General features: G+C 38.8%; 1 protein-coding gene across 2 annotated transcripts in view; it reads left to right on the top strand.

Moving 5' to 3' along the window:
• Positions 1–7561, top strand: part of Hivep1 (HIVEP zinc finger 1) — a 129613-nt gene extending 122052 nt beyond the window's left edge. For both annotated transcript variants that reach the window (XM_010622868.3, XM_010622867.3), the window contains exons 8-9: positions 3914–4422; positions 5890–7561. In XM_010622868.3, coding sequence (XP_010621170.1) covers positions 3914–4422; positions 5890–7041 — 1661 coding nt within the window. In that variant the 3' untranslated portion in view covers positions 7042–7561. The remainder of the gene's footprint in view (positions 1–3913; positions 4423–5889) is intronic.
• Positions 7562–20317: the final 12756 nt, after the last annotated feature.

The following is a 20317-nucleotide window of genomic DNA, read 5'->3' as shown; positions in this document are numbered from 1 at the left end:
CTTCTCATTTCTTGATAATTCCAATTATTCTTGTATTAGTCTTCTTTGAATAACCTACCTGGTATTGGATTCATTTTTTATGTTCTCATTATTTTTAATGTATCTTTTATTGATCACTAACCACAGTCTTGTGTTCTTGACACTGTCCTCATATTGTTTGCATATGAACATTGTTGTACAGATTTGTATATGGATATTAAGTTCCATTCTCTTGAGTTTGATGCCTCAGAGTTGAACATATAGGTCACATCCTAGGTGTGTGCTTAGCTTTGGAAGAAATGATCACAGTTTTTCAAAGCAGCTGTAACAGCACCTGCAACATTTCCACCAGCAGTAGATAATAATTCTCTATTATTCTTTTACCTCTAAAAGTTCTTTTTAGTAAGCATAGAACTATGGGTGTGACTGTTTTCTTGTTGTCATGCTTACGTATGTTTCATTTGCAGCATTTTCATTATTTTTTCTTACTTTCCATCTCGCAGCTGAAATTTTCATCTGATACTGTTTGCTGTCCACTTTTCCCATTAAAGCTTTGAAAATATTAATCATAATTATTGAAAATTTTTAGTTATTTCTGATACTCATTTTACTCTAGTTCTAATTGCTTTGTCTCTTTAGAATTTCATTTTCTGTGCCTTTTGTAAGTCTTAAAATTCCGTGATGAAAGCTAGACATCTTATATAAGGCAGTGGCAGTTTATGTACATCATCTTTGCACTTGGGCTGGGTGTCCCTCTTCCTCTGGCCCTCACTGTGGAGGCTGGGTTGGCTGGTATTGTGGCCGCCCTCCCCACACCAGAGACTTCAGACCTTGCAGAGAGAGATGCCTTGTGTTTGGAGTGGGGATAGTTTACAAGAGTAATATCTGTTCATTATTCTTATTATAGATCTTCCTTTTGACTGAGCCTTGAAGATGAAGGAACTCTCTGCACCTCTTGATCTTTTTCTGTTTCTCTCGCATTCCATGTTCTTCAGAGCTCCTTAACCTGGCATTCGCAGACAAAAAGGGAAACTGTGCTATCTGCTTTCTGACTGTGCATGCACCATACACTGTGTTCTTACCTTGCTGGGCTGGAGCTACTCGCATCTCCTGCACATTCCCAAGCTCTGCTGTGGTCTTGTCCCTTTCCTAAGGAGCAAGCTGTTACTTTCCTCCATTGCGGTGAATCTTCACCAGGGTCCTGAGGATAACAGGCTTTAGTTCCCTACCTCTCAAAGGACAAGGCTTTTGTTTTCCTACCCTGGGAGAAAGGAAATGGATCCAGGTAAAATTCTTTGCCTCTGCCATAGGATGCTGCTCCTCTCCCCAAATCTGCACCACGGCACACTCTTAGCACTCTTTCCCATGAGTGTCTGATGAGGTTTTTGATATGGGGCCCGCAAAGCCCCAGAGCTTTCCTGTCGTAACAGTTCACACATGGCTCTGACCAGCTGTTTTACTGTGTCGACTCTTTTAGCTGAAATTTTGGTTAGTAACAGGATACTTCCTGCTGCATCTACCCCAGGTAACACAAACTTATGTCTGTTTTTCTACAGAAACGATCTTTTCTTAGATTTGGGGTTGTTTGAGTCTTTAGGACCTCATTGTTTCAGTGGGTTTGGAAAAAGTCATACTGGAAGTTAGGCATACTCTCGCTTTCATAAATTAATAGTTTTTAAGGTAAAGTAAGTCCCATCCTGGTTGGACTTTGCAGCCTGGCTGGCCTTTGATGGCATCAGACTTTTTCTCCAGGAACCCATTCTTTTCCCATCCAGTTCTGTGTGGTGTTTCCTGCTTTCCCTTTTTAAAAAAAAAGATGCATCTTTTTTAAAAGCATCTGATTTGACACCCATGTGGCAAATTTGAGTCAAATTGGAGGACTTTTGTAATTTTAGAATTGCAAACATTAGCCAAGACACCAGTAAAGTGCCTGAGGAAGTCCAGCATGACCACAAATCACCCTATCTACCTCTAGCCTATGCCTCCATTGGGATTCCAGTTTGTTGGTTCACTGACTGATTTATTTATTCATTTGTTCATTTATGTATTCAACAATACAACAGTAGAACTTGAAAGCAAAAAGAGTTATGAAATCTCGTATTACCAGATATATGTTTTATCTTTGAGTATTTTAGTTATAAAAATGATACATATCCATGATGAATAGCATAAGGATTCTATCCTTTTCATCCCCTAGTAGTAATCCTCCCCAGATTTTTGGTGTATAGATCCCCTGAGACTTTACTCAACAATTTATTTCCCATGTAGAAAGAACAATAGTAAAATTAGTATTTGGGAAAGCCAGGAAAAAAATGACTGTTGCTTATTTCTCTATTTATATATTTTCTGTCTTTGGAAAGTGTAGTAACTCTCCTTACCCACAGATGATACTTTCCAGGACTCTCCAGTGCATGCCTGAAATCTCAGATTGCGTTAAACACTGTGTATCCCATATATATATATATATGCTGTGAAGTGTAGGTTATAAATTAGGCATAATATGAAAATAATGGTGTCTAATAGTAAAACAGAGCAATTCAACAATGTACTATAATAAGCTACATGACTGTTGTGTCTCCGAATGTTTTTTTGTGCTGTGCTCACTTTTCTTCTGTGAACTGTGCCTTAGGTGATGAGGTAGAGTGAGGTCAGTGGAGTAGGCACCATGATGCAGGTCAGGCTGCCTCGCCCCCCAAGCTCTGCTGTGCCACAGCTGTGAGTGGATAGCACTGACCCCTGCATCCTGTAAGCATGATGCTGAGTGGCTCAAGACCGGTCTCAGTAGGGTGATTCATGTCCCAGGCAATAGGACAGGCAGGATCCCATCGCACTGCTCAGAATAAAGCACAGTGTACAACTTAATGGGCTGTTTATTTCTGGAATTTACTATTTAATATTTTGGGCTGCAGTTGCCTGAAACCAGCAGAAGCGATAGGTTGCATGTGCTGCACTGCCATGCAGCTGAGCCATGCAGGGCTTTGCACTCTTTTTTCACTCCTCCCCCTTTAACTGTGCAGACTTCATGAACTGTCTTAGAGAAAGTTCCTCTGATTTACAAGATTTTGAATAGGTGATATTTTTAAACCAGGTCCCACATGGGTGGGTGTATGAGTATTTTGAACTATTCCTAGGATACCTCAAGAAATGGGTTAAATCATATTTAAAAATTGACAGCAAATTTTAAGATTAAATTAGTAAATTTTTTTCTTTTATTGAGTTTATTGGTACATTTTAGGTATACAGTACAGTTACATTCATTATTGGGATCTTGTACCTTTACATGACATGTCTTGGTTCTCATTTTTTCCCCTTGTCCCTGCCCTCCCTCCACCATATTTTTTTCCCTTATTACCTTTCCCTTATCCTTCCCCCTTTCCCTACACCTTTAGCTCTTTTCTTCCCATTTCACAATGTCAGTTACCTCATTAGGATCTTATTTAAATTAGTAAATTTTTTTAAATAAAAATTTAAGTAGGTGAATTTTACTGTAGAAACCTGTCTACAATACTAATGAAGGTTTAAAGAAAATTATTTTGATCACAGACCCAGTGCCATCAATTTTTTTGTTTTAACTTGTTCAAAGAAAGGAAGAAACAGGGAAGTAGAGTGTATCTTAGGAATTCTTCAAGTATAATGTTTGAAGCTTTCACTTGCCATTTTCTTCGTATATCACCCTCTTCCTGTCTGATTACTCTTTGGAGGCTCATTTCATGTCCTCATCCTTAACATGCCTGCCTGACCATGTCTTTGTTCCTGGTGCCTCTGCTCTGAAATCCTGTTGTACGGACAGCTGCTTCTCCTTGTCTTTGACCTCATGCTTTATGGACAAGGCCCATATTTTATATTCCTCACAGTGTTCCCCAGCTTCTGAAAGCTGAAAGATTTTATTTTAGTGCTTGTATTCTGTAATATACCCTTTTGGTTGTTTTCTTAGATGAAAAACAGAGATTCAGCTATGAGCGGCCTGGCTATGATCCTGAAGAATCTGATGGCCCCGATGAGGATGATAATGAAAATGAAGAGGATGATGAGGACAGCCAGGCGGAATCCGTCCTGTCTACAGCACCCTCAGTCACGGCCAGCCCACAGCACCTGCCATCTAGAAGTGGCCTTCAGGACTCTATGAGTGCTGATGAGGATGTCAGGATTCCTGATTGCTTCTCTGGGGTGCACGTGGACCCCATGGACATTCTGCCAAGAGCACTGCTCACCAAGATGACCGTTCTGAGTGCCGTGCAGTCTGACCTCAACAGGAATGCAAGCTCTCCAGGGAAAGCCAGGCAGCATGCAGTAAAGGATGAAGATGAGATGGCTCCTTCTGCAGATTCTTCCAGGTCACCTGAAGGGGCTCCCAGGTCCCCAACCCATCAGATGTGTGTGGACAACCCAGAGCCAGGAGCTGTGCAGAATTCTGTGGCAGGGAAGGCCATCACAGTAACACAGGTAAATGATTGGTGGTGGTGGTTCTCTTTTTTTAACCTTTGCATAAGAGAGCCTAATAGCTTACAAAAATATGCACCTAAATGATTTCTTTATGGCTAAACCAGCTGTGTTTCTTTGCTTATATTTAATGGCAGAAGTTCCTTTAGAATCTTGAGTATTTTAATGAAAATTCACATACTGCAATATAAATCTGTGAAAGAGCCAAATGCTTCTTGAAAAGTGTACCCATTTATTACTTGCTTTTTTAAAAAAATTAGAAATAAAATTGTGTGTATGTCAGTTATGAGTATAAATCCTGGGGCTTGTTTATTCTGGGGCTTCCTCTGAATTGTTTTCCACTGGATTTATAACACTTTATACAAATGCTTTGTGCTTTACCACCACTGGCAAAAGACCTACTGGTTTTCACGGCGAAGTTAAAGCCACCCAAAAATGTTTCAAGAGCATACTTTGCTTGGATGATCAAATCACTATGGCAGCTTGTGCAAGTGCTTCCCGGGACCTAGCATGGGCCAGACTCTGGCCTTGAGGGCCCAGGATGGGCACTGAGTGCCCCCCACTTTGCTCCATGGCCTTGTGGCCGGGTGGTTCTCACAAGAGTGCATCTCCATTGACACTCTGCTTAACCTCTTGTATGTGGGTGATTTGTTTCTAAATGGGACAGATTTTGTTTTGGTGGGTAACAGTGGAGAAAAATAAAGGACTATTAAAGCTTGAATTTCTATAACTGGTTTAAATATAATTATGTTGATGCTTAAGTTAAATTATATTGATACAGAAATTAAATTATAAATTAATATAGCTTCACAATACAGGCATAATAAAAAAGGCTAATATTTAGTAAGAATCTTGGCATGGGAGGGAGGATGGGCAAAAGTTATTCCTTCCAGTAACTTTTCATTCCTTCAGTATTGGTTACCCATGCTCTAAACTTCTCTGTCACGAGTCTCTCAACACCTTCCAGCACTTGGAAATCTGGCATTCAGGAGACATTTCTTAAACATAGGAAGATGTGAACAAGTGAAGGAGCCACTGCAGATTGTTTTTTGTTTGTTTGTTTATTTTAGAGACAGCTCTTTAATTCATGAATGAAGACTTGCTTAATTGGTTGATTTGCCCCTCTTTCAGTCAGTGTTCACATCCAAATAATGTCACAATTTCTTTTTAATTCCTAATCTCTAAAATAATGCAGAGCTGGTGGTACCAGGAAGAATTATCAAAACTGTCTGAATTATTCTCAATTTAAAATATGATGAAATCGGCTTGAAAAATGCGAAGCACTATACAAACACGTTATTTGTCTTAGGGAAGAAAGATGCAGTTGATTTTTTGCTTGGAAGATTGTTTGTAAACATCAGAAGGGTTATTGTTAAGAAATACAAATACGCATCTTTCCCATCTCTGAGAATAGGTCAGCACTAGTGTTTGAGAGGCTCTGTCCCCAGCTCACACTGCTGTGTCTTGCAGGGCACACCACCCGCCCGACTCCCTCCTGCTGCGTCTGCGCCCAGCCCACAGCCGGTGCCGGGGGCTCTCTCCATGGCCTGCCCGCGTCCTGAGGCCCACGAACAGAAGCAGCAAGCAACCCCACAGCCACCCGCCGCCCTGCCTTCGCCCCAGACGCGCTTGTTCAGCCACCTCCCCTTGCACTCCCAGCAGCAGTCAAGGACGCCTTACAACATGGTTCCCGTGGGGGGCATCCACGTGGTACCCGCTGGCCTCACCTACTCCACGTTTGTGCCCATTCAGGCCGGGCCAATGCAGCTCACCATTCCCGCTGTCAATGTCATTCACAGGACCGTGGGCCCCGCTGCAGATGCCATCCCAGAAGCTCCCAGCATGACAAATCCCACTGGAGTGGCTGAGTTGGGCAGTGTTGTGCCATGTATTCCCATTGGCCAAATCCGTGTGCCAGGCCTACAGAACCTCAGCACCCCTGGCTTGCCGTCCCTCCCCTCTCTAAGCATGGAAGCTGTCAACATCGTAGGCCTGGCTAATGCCAGCGTCACCCCGCAGGTGCATCCACCAGGCCTCGCACTCAGTGCTATGGGGCTGCAGGTTTTGGCTGCGAGCCCTTCCTCTCAAAGCAGCCCCACCCCTCAGGCGCACATTCCGGGTCTCCAGATCCTGAACATAGCTTTGCCGACTCTGGTTCCCCCTGTCAGCCAGGTCACTGCAGATGCCCAGGGAGCTCCGCAGATACCAGCTTCCCAGAGCAGCGCATGTGTGACACAGCCCAAGCAGACTTCCGTAGCCAATGCCAACCAGGTCAACAGGACCCAGTCTCCTCAGGGGTCACCAAAAGTCCAGCAGGAAAACGCAAAAAATGTTCTGGGTCCCCATGGCCCTGCAGGTGACCTCGCAAGGTGTGATAGCTCCAGCAGAGTGGACACAGAGCCAGCAGCCTCTGCAGACCCTGTGAGGCCCCGGCCTGAGCTCCCTTACACCCAGGGGCATCCAGCGAGTACGGCACAGCCTCCGAGGCCGTCGGGACCGCAGACTGCCTGTGCCGACAGACGGGTGCCCCAGCCGCCCGCGCCACCCTCCCGGCAGCCCGCAGTGCAGTTCAGCGACGTGAGCAGCGATGACGATGAGGACCGCCTGGTGATAGCAACCTAGGGATTTCGTCCTTATGTTTTTAATAACACTTAAAGGTTTTTTTTGGAAACCCTCCTTTCCTTAAAGCACATTTTTCTGGCATAAACTCATGACTAATCTTTGTGCAATCATGAACTTTTGACCAATAATTGTTGTTTTGTGTCAGCTCCAGCCATTTTTGTACATGGTGTATAGACAATTGTGCCTTTTTAGGAGTTTTACGTTTAGAAACTGTACAGATCGTTGAATATCTGTATACATGAAAATATGTTATATATGTATATGAAATCCAGGTAATTTGTGTTTAGTAAGAAGAACCTGTCAAATGAATTAAATAATTAAATTATATGTTGCACTGTTAAATATAAATTTTTATGGCCGTGGGACAGAGTTTCTGTGTATAAATTAGTATGTAAACTCCATATTTATTGTATTCATATTAGTCTTTGAAAATGGATCTGTCCGCCTCCTTGTGTAAGACAGTAACTTTACACTTCAGACAGATTTTCTGTGTTATGAAATGTTTCAATAAAATATTGTTCACTGACTTTACCACAGCCTACTTTGTGTTGTCGTCACATCTGTATTTGGAAAACAGCCGCTGGGGTCCCCCTTTCCACATTTCACACCCATACCCAGTGCACACACCCAACTGCAGCCCATCACTCCATGCGCTGTACTTATTTGTGAGAAGTAATTTTGAGGTTGTTTGTCTGTTTTCAGATACTTCATGTAACATATGGTCTGAGATGGGCAGACTTCCTAGGGGTGGATATGAAGATTTCTGGTGAACATAAAGTTACCAGTGGTTCTCACAGCTTAGTTTGGATGAGACGTGGGAAACACTGGCACCTCCGGCCCCACTCATGTTCATTAGCTGCAGCCTCTTGTTTCTATCCATCCTAACTGAGGCATGGAGAGAGCTCTGCTGAGTGCTAAGCCACAGAGGAGCCAAGATTTGTGGAAGAGCCAAATGCAGACTTCTGACTAAACTATAATTTTTAAGAAATGATTACTTTCCCTCCTGGGAGAATCAACTTTTATTCATTCAGAAAAATGGCCATAAGGGGTGGGGGTTTACAATTACAACTGCAGTACTTCACATTATTACCTAAGGTTTACAAGAGTTATGAGAAAAATGTTTTAATGTTGGAATTAGACTGTTTAGCATACCATCAAGGTGATGCATTGAGTTTCAAAGGCCCACTTTGTGAAGACAGAGTTAGCAGGGACTGAAGGTTTCAGGGGGCTAAGAAATCTGGAGACCCACTGTCACATGCCTGTGACTTTGGGAAGGCTACCAGGAATCCTGACCTACTGTCAATCTCAAGGAAAATCTCTAGGTTTTGATTCAGCTCAGAAGGCTGATGGTCCATCGTGCTTTGGATGCATGCTTCAACTTAAATTTATAACTTTTCTCAAATTAGGTAGCAAAATCCTCAACAATACAGAATTTATATTCTGAGTTAGGTTTGAAAAACATTCTGGAAACTTCAACTATGGGAACTAACATCACCCAAATAATAAGAGATGTTGAAAAACGAGGTCCATTATCTGTCCAATTTCTGAAAATTACTAAATTTTAATTTTGTCTCATGACCTTGTGTTATACTTTAAAAAACTGAAAGTAGAATAACAATAATACCCTTAATTATGTAGTTGTACTGTATAGGTATTTTATTGCTCTAAATTAAAAGGCAATGCTCAGTTCTATTCTTGATGAGCAGTTTATGTAGACTTTTCTTAATTTGGGGAATCTCTACATTTAAGCATGTGTTAAACATTGTGGTGTGTTTGGATGTTATCTTGAAAATCTGCTAGGTAAATATTACCAAAGTCCGAGCCATTGTATTTTGAAATAATCTCATACTTAAAGTGGATAAGGAAATAGTAGATTTTGAACAGTCTCTGGTCATTTTTCCCAAGCAGCTCTGTGCACTGGATATTCCCAAATGCGACTGATTTGAAATAATGTAGTTCAGGAAGATGGTAAGGCTTCATTTGGCTTTTTGTTCTTTGGTGCTTGGTGTAAGACCCAGATTGGTAGAGAACTAGGGTACAGTGACATAGCAGATCTTGTTAATAAGTTATTGACAATGCTATAAAAGCATAATGTGAAGCAATTTTAACATCTTGTGTGAATCTACCTCAGTGCCCCCATCAGAAGTGTTGGAAAAATAAAGAGCTGAAGGTAATTTTTCTGTTTGTTTGCAAAGATAAGCAAAAATGTTAGTAAAACTTACTGTAAGTCAAAAGTCAAGGGCATTCAAGTACTTGTTTTCATTCTCCAAATTTAGGCCATGATGGTAACTCTTTATTTCAGAATTATAATTAACCATGGAATGTAATATAGAAATTTAGTTTCTTGTTTTTTAAATACAGCATGATATTCCTTCACAGAAAAAGTGTTAACATTTTTCTCATTAACCTCAACTGAAATTTAAGTGATGGTAATAAGGATTATAGAGTATGGTCTTTAACTTTGTTAGAAAATTGTCAAGGTACTATTTCTTTATGTATATTCAGGTCAAACTTACATCAAAGCTCTTTTCTGTTTTTAACCTTTTGAGATCAAGTCAAAGCAACATCAAAAACATAATTTTTCATTAGAGCAATTTTACTTCCAAACCATCTGTAAATTGTAAGGTTGTTTTAAATCTTAAGACGGGGATCTTGTTTTAAAGTGACTTCCCATAACCTTGGAGAATTATCTGTTTAGCAGTCAAAGAAGATTGCTAGATATCTAATGACAGTAACTCCCAACCATCATAAAAATAAAATGATTGTAAAGTAAAAATAGTAAAATACTTTTCTCTGCAAATTATACAATCTGAAAATCATGAGGCTTTGTCACTGTATTGGGCTCACATCATAGACGTGCCTACCCTTAGTGTTTCTGTTCTCAGCCACACTTGGGCCTGAGCAAGACTCCCAGGGCTCCCAACCATGTGATGATTCAGTGACAACCAACTCCAGTACTACCCAAGATACAAAGGAAATTGAAAGAACACTTTCCACCCAAAAAGGGCAGAGCTGCTTAAGACCAGCCATATAAATTAGAGAATGATGCTAGACCACACACATCTTAGAAAAGCCAAACTACAAACTTAAAGGTATTGCATAAAGTAATTAAAGGATGATTTGTATCTGTTGGGACTTCTGTACTTTGAAGGAGGTCTAAGACTTGGCCTTTAGGCCTGATGCCAAGTAGTAGAACAAAAAAATAGCAGAATCATGAAGGCCAAGTAGAAAACAGGATTTATTCAGACAACCGGTAAAGTTTTAGTACCAACTGTGTAGGAAGTACTTTGGGAATGCAAATGAAATAGCATCTATCCTCTATAAGACTTTCAGTTCTCAGTAAGTATCTTGTGGCCTAAAAGTGGCATAAGCAAGTTAACGTCCAAATGAGAGACAGAGTTCTGGCCAAGTTGATCAGTCAGTACTTCAAGAATGGAGGATTTCAGTGGGAAACTTAGTCCCTTTCTTGAAAAGTATAAAAGGCTAGGGATGTAGCTCAGTTAAAGTAGAGGGCTTCTGGTTCCATCTCCTGTGCTTAAAAGGCATTTAAGTTTGGTCTTAACTACAGGGACTTGTTAAGCAGAAACAATAAACGAAACCATCACAGAGAGAAGAACGTGGAGGAGAAGCATTATCTCTACTATGTGCCATTTATAATTACTCCTCCCAAGAAAGATTGCCCATTCACAGGCAAGGAGACTGCATCTCACCAATGTCAGTAAACCTGCCTTTGCAGGTCCTGCAGCTGGTGTTTGAAAGTGAGATCCTGTGATGTAACGATGTTACATCTCAGCCAAGGTTCAGGCAATGTGACGGTGTGGGGGCCAAGGGAATAAGGCTTTTTTGGGTCTTCCCCAAAGTCAAAATGAACATGGGAAGTAAATGTTTTGAATTGATCCAGGACACCAAGGCAATCATGAGAGTGCAACTAAAGACATTCACAGAAGAGGGCTTCCGGAACTGCTTTAGAAACTGGCAAGAATGATGGGATGCATGTTTAAAGCAAAAGGGAGCACTTTTGGAGAGGAAGAATGCCAGTGTGTCTTTTAATGAAATTTTAAAAACGATTTAGCCACTGAATGTTTTCTATCATACCTCGTACTGCAATTTCAGTATGTACCGTTCTCATTCCCCTTCCTAAGGAAAAACGTATCATCCTGGGGATGTTAAGAATATATTCTTTGGACCCAGATGAAAGCCACATTCTGGTCTCTCAAATCAGTGCATCCCAAGAGTATACTGAGATTTCTGGATGCTAAGCTTGATCAAGATAAAGACAAGTGAGCGTATTTTGAGATCACCAGGCCCCAGAGTTCCAAAGAGGGCTGGAGATAATACACCCTGAATATTCTGTTTGCATCTAAAAATCCAACTTGGGTGAATCAGAAGAGCAGAATTAATGAGGAAATTATCTTTCCAGTGGGAGAGAGTTCAAGGATTAAGAATGAAGACTACAAATGGGATATGTAGACAGTTCCATGTCCCCGTTAATTTTTATGTTAATTTGGGATTCACCACCCAGTAAAAAGCTAGTGGAAATTTATGGCTCACAAGTTAAAACCCATATTTGCATCATAACCAGACATAGATGTGGAGAACACAGTCTTCAAGGAAGACTGCAGGACTAAAAATTCAAGCATAATTAACACCCATCTTTCGTGATACATCAGGATAGGTGAAGAGGGGAAATGTGTAGCGAGTGGTCTGTGTCTGGTTCTCAAGGGAGTTCCAAATACCATCCCAAGAGCTTGGAACCTGGTCACTGGCTCTGCCCAGAGGGAGCAAAGGTGGCTGAGAACCCCAAAGTGGGTTCCAGGATCCAATCACATTCTAATATCCAGAGGAAGGATCAAGCAGATGATTCTTCCCAAGTTAAGAATCCAGGTTTTCCCATTTTGTGTGTCTGCCTTTCCCACATAGTTAAAAACTTCTAAAGTTCCCCTGACAATTAATGAAAGTTTTCTAATTATTTTGCTTTTGATCTCTGAAACAGTAAAGTAGTGGTCTTCCATCATGGCTGAGAGTTACACTACATATTAAAATTTCATTTTGGCTCTTTGACGAATTGGTTTTTTAAGGTGCTAATTGTCTTGTGTGGAGGTAGAAAATACAGGTGAGGTAATGATGGAAAATTGGAAGTTAAGCATTTAAGTTTTTTATTTCCCTACCACCTAAGCCATATACTAACTCTGAAATGGTATAACTAATTTTGGTAAATATTTTGACACCTCAAATTAGATAAGAAAATGTCTTAGCTTAAAGAGATGCTGAAAAAAAGATGTTGGAAAACTAACTTTCAAAGTTAGGTAGATTTTCTTAAACAAGATATTCTTACTAGATTTAAATTTTTAGATTATATGACAGTCATGCTCTTTTGTTATGATAGAAGCCACATTTTACAGAATGCAGTATTTTTTTTATTTTAACAATTACAATAAATACTATATGATTATCCCCACTTTATGTCTGAGAAAATTGCTCAGGGTTACAAAGCTACTTAAGAATGAGACTGAAATTTAAGACTAGGTCTGTTTTTTCCCCATTGTACCATACTGCTTTTTCAGTAATGATTTATGATGATTGAATTGGATTGGATTCATTTCTAGGTGTAAGTCTATTTAGTATTCACAAAACATTCCATTTAAATTTCCTTCTAAAATGAGTATGTCCAGTGTCATGCCTATTTGTACAGATAATATGTTTTGTAATCTTTTTCTACAGCTTCTCTCATGGTCTATGTAATAGGAGCCATAAAAATATTTAGTGAAGAAACATTTAATTTAAATAACAGTAGATAAAAGGACACTCCAAAGTGACAACTCTTGTCAGCATAAAACAGGTAAATTTCCAAGTACACTGGGTTTCAACTATTAATCATTATTTAGAAGAAAATGTCTTTGTTTCATACTAAAAATGATAGAATTTAAATTTAAAAAGAAAGTTAAGCATGGATTCACATTGTGGTATAACCATGGTGTGAACATAGAATATCATATAATAATACAAAGGTCCTCATTTTGATCCTTTTGGAAATATCCCCCCCCCAAAAAATGAAACAACTTTCAATACTTTAGATAGAGAATAATTATTTAGATATATTTCTCTTTTGAGAGGGGGCATCAAATTGTACTGCTGTTATGCACCAGTTTAGCTATAATGAAAAGAAAGTAATTATAGGAATTTGGAAGGAAATGAAGATACTTACAAAATTTATTTATAAAAGCAGTAAGAGACAAAAATACATTTGACCTACTTAGAAAATTATTTCCGATCTCAACATAAGCCAGTAGTGGTTCCTATGTGTGTCCTAACCTTGTTTTCTTCTTCTCCTAGGTCTTACTTTCAATTTTGAAAATGCAGGAATGAATAGGCATGTTGTCCATATGTCTGTGGATTCTAAAAAGATATTTCATAAAGATAAATAGGCATTTGTTGTATTGTTTTCCTTAAGATGTCTTTCACTCGCTTTCAGTTACTTGAAAGACAGTATTTACCTGTGTATGTTCCCGAATAGGATCTAAGGAAACCATGTTGGGTGAAAGACAACAGGGCTTTACATTCCTAGAAGTCAGTCATGGAAAGAAAAGCCAGCTTTGGGATCAGTCAATTAGATAGGCATGCTTAGTTTTCGCTGCTAATAGCAAGGTTTATTTTTGTCCAGGAGGGTCAAATGTTAAGACTGGTTTTGATTCAGCATTTGTGCCCTTTGATACATTTGGATTTAGTCATTTAAAAATGTAGTTATACACCATACAGCAAAATATTTTCAGTTGTGTAGACATTCATATTCACTAGAAGTATTTTCCAGTTTCATGCAGAGTCTGCTTATTTATTACCACTCATGCACAATCAGAATAATTATTGATGGAAAAATCCAATCTTCATTAAAAGTATATTAACTATTCTGATGAAATAACTTGCATCATTTCATAGTCTACAAGGTTTAGAACCTTTTGAATTCATTGTGCTGATTATAAGACTTTGATTAAAAATCTATGAAGAGAAAAATAATTTTTAAAAAAATGTTGAGATCCAATCCATTAGTAATTTTACTGTTAATGGGTGTGAAGTTAAATGATTAATAAGATATATTTTGTTTGGTCTCCACCCTGTTGGAAGTAGCATAAAGCATTTAGAACATGGCACATCAACCCTCTTTGATGCTGAAGGACCCTGAAGCCTCAGGTCAGAGTGCTAAGGCCCCTTCAGTAGAGATAAAGATCAGAGCTCACACAGGGACCCCAGCGACCTGTTCTGGAAAAATGTTTTGTTTGTTTTGTTTTGTAACTAAACAAATTCCTTCAAGTCTTTGTTGTCATTTTTCTAAATCCTTCCAAAGAGAGGTTGAAAGACAAGAGATTCAGGCATCAAAACATTTAAAGTTTCTGCTATAGGTCCAACTGTGTTCTTTAGAATTTCAGCTGAAATAGATAAAATATTTCCAGTCCACAACAGAGGTTATGCTCTTCTGCAGGCTCTTCAAGCTCTTGTTGTTGCTATTTTATCATGAAATAACTACCCTTCAACAGCAAGATGAATGGTCAATATATTTACATAGATTATTTGTAAATGAATGATACATAAAACCTGGACCTTTCACTAATTCATTGCAGAGTTTAGCTCTGCTTGCTGGTATATGAATCAATTTTAGTTGTCTCTATTCAATTTCAGTGGCCAGAGGTTGCAACCCTTTGTGTCTTAAATTATCTCACAGATATGGACAAGAAAGAATGCATTTGCAAAATTTTCTCAAGGTATTGATCTACACATTGCAATAGTATTAATTCCAGAGAGTGCTGGTGTTCTATATCTTATCTACTCATCAAATCAAAAAATAAGCTTCATTTTGGATGCTGATTTTGAAGTACTACATATAGAAAAAATAGGTGATGCTCATGAACAGATTGCCCAAATTCAAATAGCAGGTAGACAGTTGATCACCTAATTATCTAAAAAATTTTTTTTTCATCTTTAAGCTAGGGCAAATCTAAGTACCCACCTGAGGGTTTGGGGAAAGATTGTAGCAGGCAATATTGTAAAGTAGTAAAGAATTTCTAGAACATAGTAATGGCTATATAAATATTAGCACTAATTGTGTGTGTGTGTGTGTGTGTGTGGTACTGGGTATTGAAGCTGGAGATTTTGTCTTGAGTCATGGTGGCTATCAGCACAGGCTCCGAGACAGTGCCTGGGGTTATATCCCTCCTCTACCCGGAAGCTTTCTAGATTTGAGAAAAGCATTGAAAAGTTTGGCACCTCAATTTCCTCATCTATAAAATGAGCATAGTAATCATACCAACTTCAGAACTGCTGAGGATTAAATGGGATCTCATATAAGGTTTTTTAAAGGACTTACATAGTCCATTATATTTGTTTAATTATTATTTTGGGGAGATGAATATTGGAAATTTGAAATAATCAAATATCTCTCCATGTTCTGAAATTTTGACTGAAACCAAATGAATCATTCTAATAAGTTAGCTTAATGATAACTTTTGCACTTGGAAGTACTCATTTCATTTTTAATTTATATGTCTCCCATGTCATTTTTCAAAGCTTGAACATCAGATATGTAAAGTTTATGAAGATAAATATTTTAAAGAATTTAGGTGTCTACTAATGAGAGAATTTTGTTGGGTTTATGTTTCTTGTGACATATGAAATGCTTCAGATGACATTTCAATATGTAACTATAAAATGCATAGCCAAACATTCACCAAGAAAAACATAGAGTATTTGATATGGTTATTTGATATGGTTTTAGCCTTACATATACCCAAACATACATATGCTAAAGGCTTGATCTTCAGCTTTGGCTGCCATTGGGAGGTAGTGGACCCTTTAAAAGGTGGGGCATAGTGGGAGGAAGTAAGGTCATGGGGGGGAGTGGCCTCAAAGGGGATATTGGGTCTCCACCCCTATTTGCCTCTCAGTGCTCTTAAAGGGAGCGGCTTTTTCTACAATATGTTCTCTGCCAGGATGTTCTTATCTTCAGGCTGTAAGCAATGGTGTCAAGGAACCATGAGCCAAAACCATGAGTCCAAAGAAACCCATCTCATTTTATGTTGATTATTTCAAATATTTGTCATAGCAATAGAAATATCACATAATGCTGTATAACAGCATTGGGGAGAGATTTTCATGTAAGAAACACAAAACCAAAATCACGAAGGATTATGAATTCAAGTTCATCAAGATGCAAAACTTTGGTATGATGCAAAATCATTAAAATGTTTAAAAAGCAGCTTAGATTTGAAAAAGACATCTTTATATACCCGACTGAGGATTCTCATCCCAAATATATTTCAAATATTTTACATGTCAGGAAGTCAAATGACCCAGTTGAAAAATATTCAAAAGGTGAGAAGAAGCAATGGATAGCAGAAGAAATACAAATGACCAGCAAGTGAATGAAAAAACAAGAAGAAGAAGTGAGAATGCAAATTAAAATGAGATGTAAAAACCTAGGCACATCAGGATGGGTGAGGCTATGGCGTAATCAGTGTCTTCAGAGACACCTGGCACAGGGCGGCCTCGGTTGATGGAGCCATTTGGAAGAACAATTTAACAGTAGTCATTAAACTGAAAATGCGGTCTGTGTTCCAGCAATTCCTCCTTCTTATATCATCCCGAGAGGAACACTTGTCAAGGGGACATGGACATGAATGCAATCTCTTTTTCTATGTTAAAAAAATTGTAAACAACCTAAATATATTTCAGCAATGCTTGAATAAACTAGAATTTTCCTGCTCTGGAATAGTAAGCATGATTAAAAATGAAAGCATTACATAAATGGACAGACCTCCAAGACATATTTTGAGATAAAAATAAACAGCTGCAGAAAAGAGTTAACTTAAAAACAGAGTGATGAATGAAATACCAATTTATGAAGTCAGGTATGTTTAAGTGAAAACATTGGAAACAGCAGGAGGCAAATGAATAAACATTTGTTTTCTACCCAAGTTGGGAACAAATTAGCACGGGTACAGACCCAGCTTGGGGACTGACGGTGACTCAGGTAGATTCACAGCCCCTCTGCTGGCCGGGCCTCCCCCTCCCTCCCCTTGCCTGGGTGTGGCCCGCTCCATGCCCTCCTCTCAAACCAGTTCATCCTCCAGTCAGGGCATGTGGAGAGCCCTTCAGTACCACAGAAGCTCAAGCTGGTCAGAGGCAGGAGAGACTGATTCCTCAGGCCCTCAAGACTTTCAGAGATTGGCTCCATCTTGCTTAAAATTATGGCCCAGTGCGGTTCATCCCCCATGAGTGACAGATTTCCCCCTCTCGTCCTTGGAAGCAGGGGAAAGGAAGGCAAAGGGTACATGAGCTCAAAGTCAAGGCCAGGCTTGCTCTTCTCATTTACTGTCATTTATCATCATCATCATCATCATCATTATCATTACTAAAGTTTTTTCCTTGAACAGTATTGCTTACAAGTAATGTTTCTTTTTTATTGGTATATATTTTCAATATATGAGTGCGTTCATCATGGAGAGTCCGTATGTGTACATATGGCACCCTAACTCTTTTTACTTCCCCTTTCCCTCCTCTCTGTACCTTCCTGCTCCATCTCCAGATCCTCTTCTCATCTGCAAAAGGTCTTCTTTCCTGTTTCCTATAATCCGTCTTTTATTTTGCTCTTTAATTTATTTCTATTCTGAGCTTCTCACACAAGAGAAGCCGTGTGATATTTAACCTTCTGTGTCTATTTCACTTAACTTTATGGTCCCAAGGTGCATCCACTTACCTACAAATGATTCAGATTTGTCCTCTGTAGCTGAATTAGTACACCATTGTATAAATACTGTGTTTTCTTTATCCAGTCATCCTTTGATGGGCATCTAGGCAGCTTCCAAGCGTTAGCTATTTTGAGTTCTGCTGCTATAAACAAGTAATGTTTCAAAGTTTTTGCTTAAAAAAGGAAATGTGACATAAGTACACAATATTAAAATTTAAATGGAAAGCTGCAATGATGTTGCATTTAACCAAACCATGTTTTTTTTATAAATATTATTGCTTCTAAAAGAAATATGTGTTCATGTTTTATGTAATAAAATAAACCTTCAGAAAACAATATGCAATGCTTACTAAATGTGACAAGATTTTTTAAAAAAGACTAGGAAGCATTTCCATACAATTTAAACTAAAGAATTTCAAGAAGCTTCACATCATTCTCAATACCCATTCAAGAAGCTGGAAAAGCATCTGTGAAATAGTGAGAGTAATAATTCTAAAAGGTTTGTGAACTTGTTATGTGCCTGGTGTTCTGGTAAACACTACATGCCTCTCACTTGCTCACCTTATTGTCTTGGTTCATTTTTGTGCTTCTATAACTGAAGCCTGGACCTTGGATAATATATGAAGAACAGAGATTTTATTTCTTACAGTTCTGGAGGCTGGGAAGGCCAAGGTTCAGGTCTCACATGTGGTCAGGTCCATGGTAGTAGGTGGAAGGGCCAGTGAGAGGTGCTAGAGTTCAGACCCCAGCCAGAAGGGCTTTATAACTGACAACCCATCCCCTGCAGCAGAGCCCTCCTTACCTCAGCGCCTCCCAGCTAGCTCCCAACACTGCTGCACAGAGATTGTTTGCCACACATGCTTTGTGGGGGGGACTCACACACAGGATTAGTGCTTTTAGGTCCCACTTCTGGCACCTAAGGACACTGACTCTTTGATGCTTTGAATGAGTGAAGAGTTGCTCAAGGTTCCTGAAAATCAGACCGTTTCTATTGTGCATTTTTCTCTTGCTTTTCTCATCTGTATTTGCTTCCACCACCAAGTTCATCTTTGGATAAGCTGAATATATGCATTTTAATTAAAATAAATTCAGTTGGTCTCTTGGCATATATATTTGCCATGCTTAATAAAATTGAATGTTCACCCGCTGAAGAGATAGACTCCTTTATTATTATAAACTATAATTATAAATATTCAATATTGTTAGAGGGCAAATGTATCTGTTTATACTAGGTATTTAATAATTGCCTAGAGATTTGTTCTAATTGTTAGTTTCTCCAAAATTACTATTGTTTCTAAATTTCTTAACAAGTAATTATAGATAGATGTTTGGTGTGAAAAAATGAGAGACATCCAGTGTTTCCTGTATTTCATAAACACCATATAATTTCACTTCATCAAAATTTCCATTCAAATACTGGAATCATGTTAGACAACCCTCTGGGATTAAGTTTGCATAATAAGAATACACAAATTCTCTTTCTTCTGGATTACCTTAGATATTGTGCTACAGTGTTAGAAATTTACCTAAGAGATTAATATTCAAATACATGAACATGTTTTTCTTTTCCTTTGCAGCAAATGATGTTTTACTGTAAATGCTGTTCAATGCTGAATTGGCAGGAGAGATCATATCAAGTACAGATACAAACAGCACGTGATTTCATTGTGAACACAGAGCTATGTAAAAATAATGGGAATTTGGTCAGTCATAGGCTGATGAAGGTAAGCGTGGTAAAAGCTGATGCTCACAATTCTTTAAAGTGAAGAAGAAAAGTAATGTCAGAGATCCAAGTGCAGTGTAATATTATCTACGGGAGAGTCAGTGTCACCGGACACTGAGAAAGAGAAAGCACATATCAAAATTGAAATGAGTTTCAACCAGAATGGGTAAGAAGAATGATTTTTACAAAAGTTGCAGGAAAAAAATTTAAGCCAAATTGAAACAAGAAAAGCTAGAGAAGCATAGCAGCCCTAATTTTAATCCTCTTGAAAAGCAGGAAAATGTGAGAGCAAATGAATTCTTAAATATTATAAAACAAAGCTGTTGTTTTTACCGGTCTTAACATCCTCTGCAGAATTAACTAAATTAAACACTCAGAAAGGATGGAGAGAGGGAGGAAAAGAGAGAGTGGGGAGGAGGGAGAAGGGAGGGAGAGAGGGAGAGAGAGATAGAGAGAGACAGCAGGCATACTTAAAAGATAGAGCTGCTTTTCTATGGAAGACTCTGACTTCAGCACCCCCTTGTGTTTATCAGATATTCTGTGCAAACACTTGCTTTGCCAGCTACATCATGGAATTCTTGGAAATGCATTCAGCATTGCTCTGTCAGATGAAAGTTCTTATTTCTTAGATAAATTTAAAGAGATACTAATTTTTAATCACTTCATTTAATCATACCTTGCTCTGACCACAGTTCAGAGATCCTGATTCCTAATCTTTTGTCACCTTTCGGGGGTTTTCCACATTTATAGGATATGACCATTTAATTGTTAGATTTGGAATTCAACTCAGTTTTTAATTCCACCAAGCCACCATCACC

Source organism: Fukomys damarensis, unplaced genomic scaffold, assembly GCF_012274545.1.
Source record: "Fukomys damarensis isolate Sample0158 unplaced genomic scaffold, DMR_v1.0_HiC HiC_scaffold_10, whole genome shotgun sequence".
NCBI lineage: Eukaryota > Metazoa > Chordata > Mammalia > Rodentia > Bathyergidae > Fukomys > Fukomys damarensis.
This window is presented reverse-complemented; position numbering and strand designations above follow the sequence as displayed.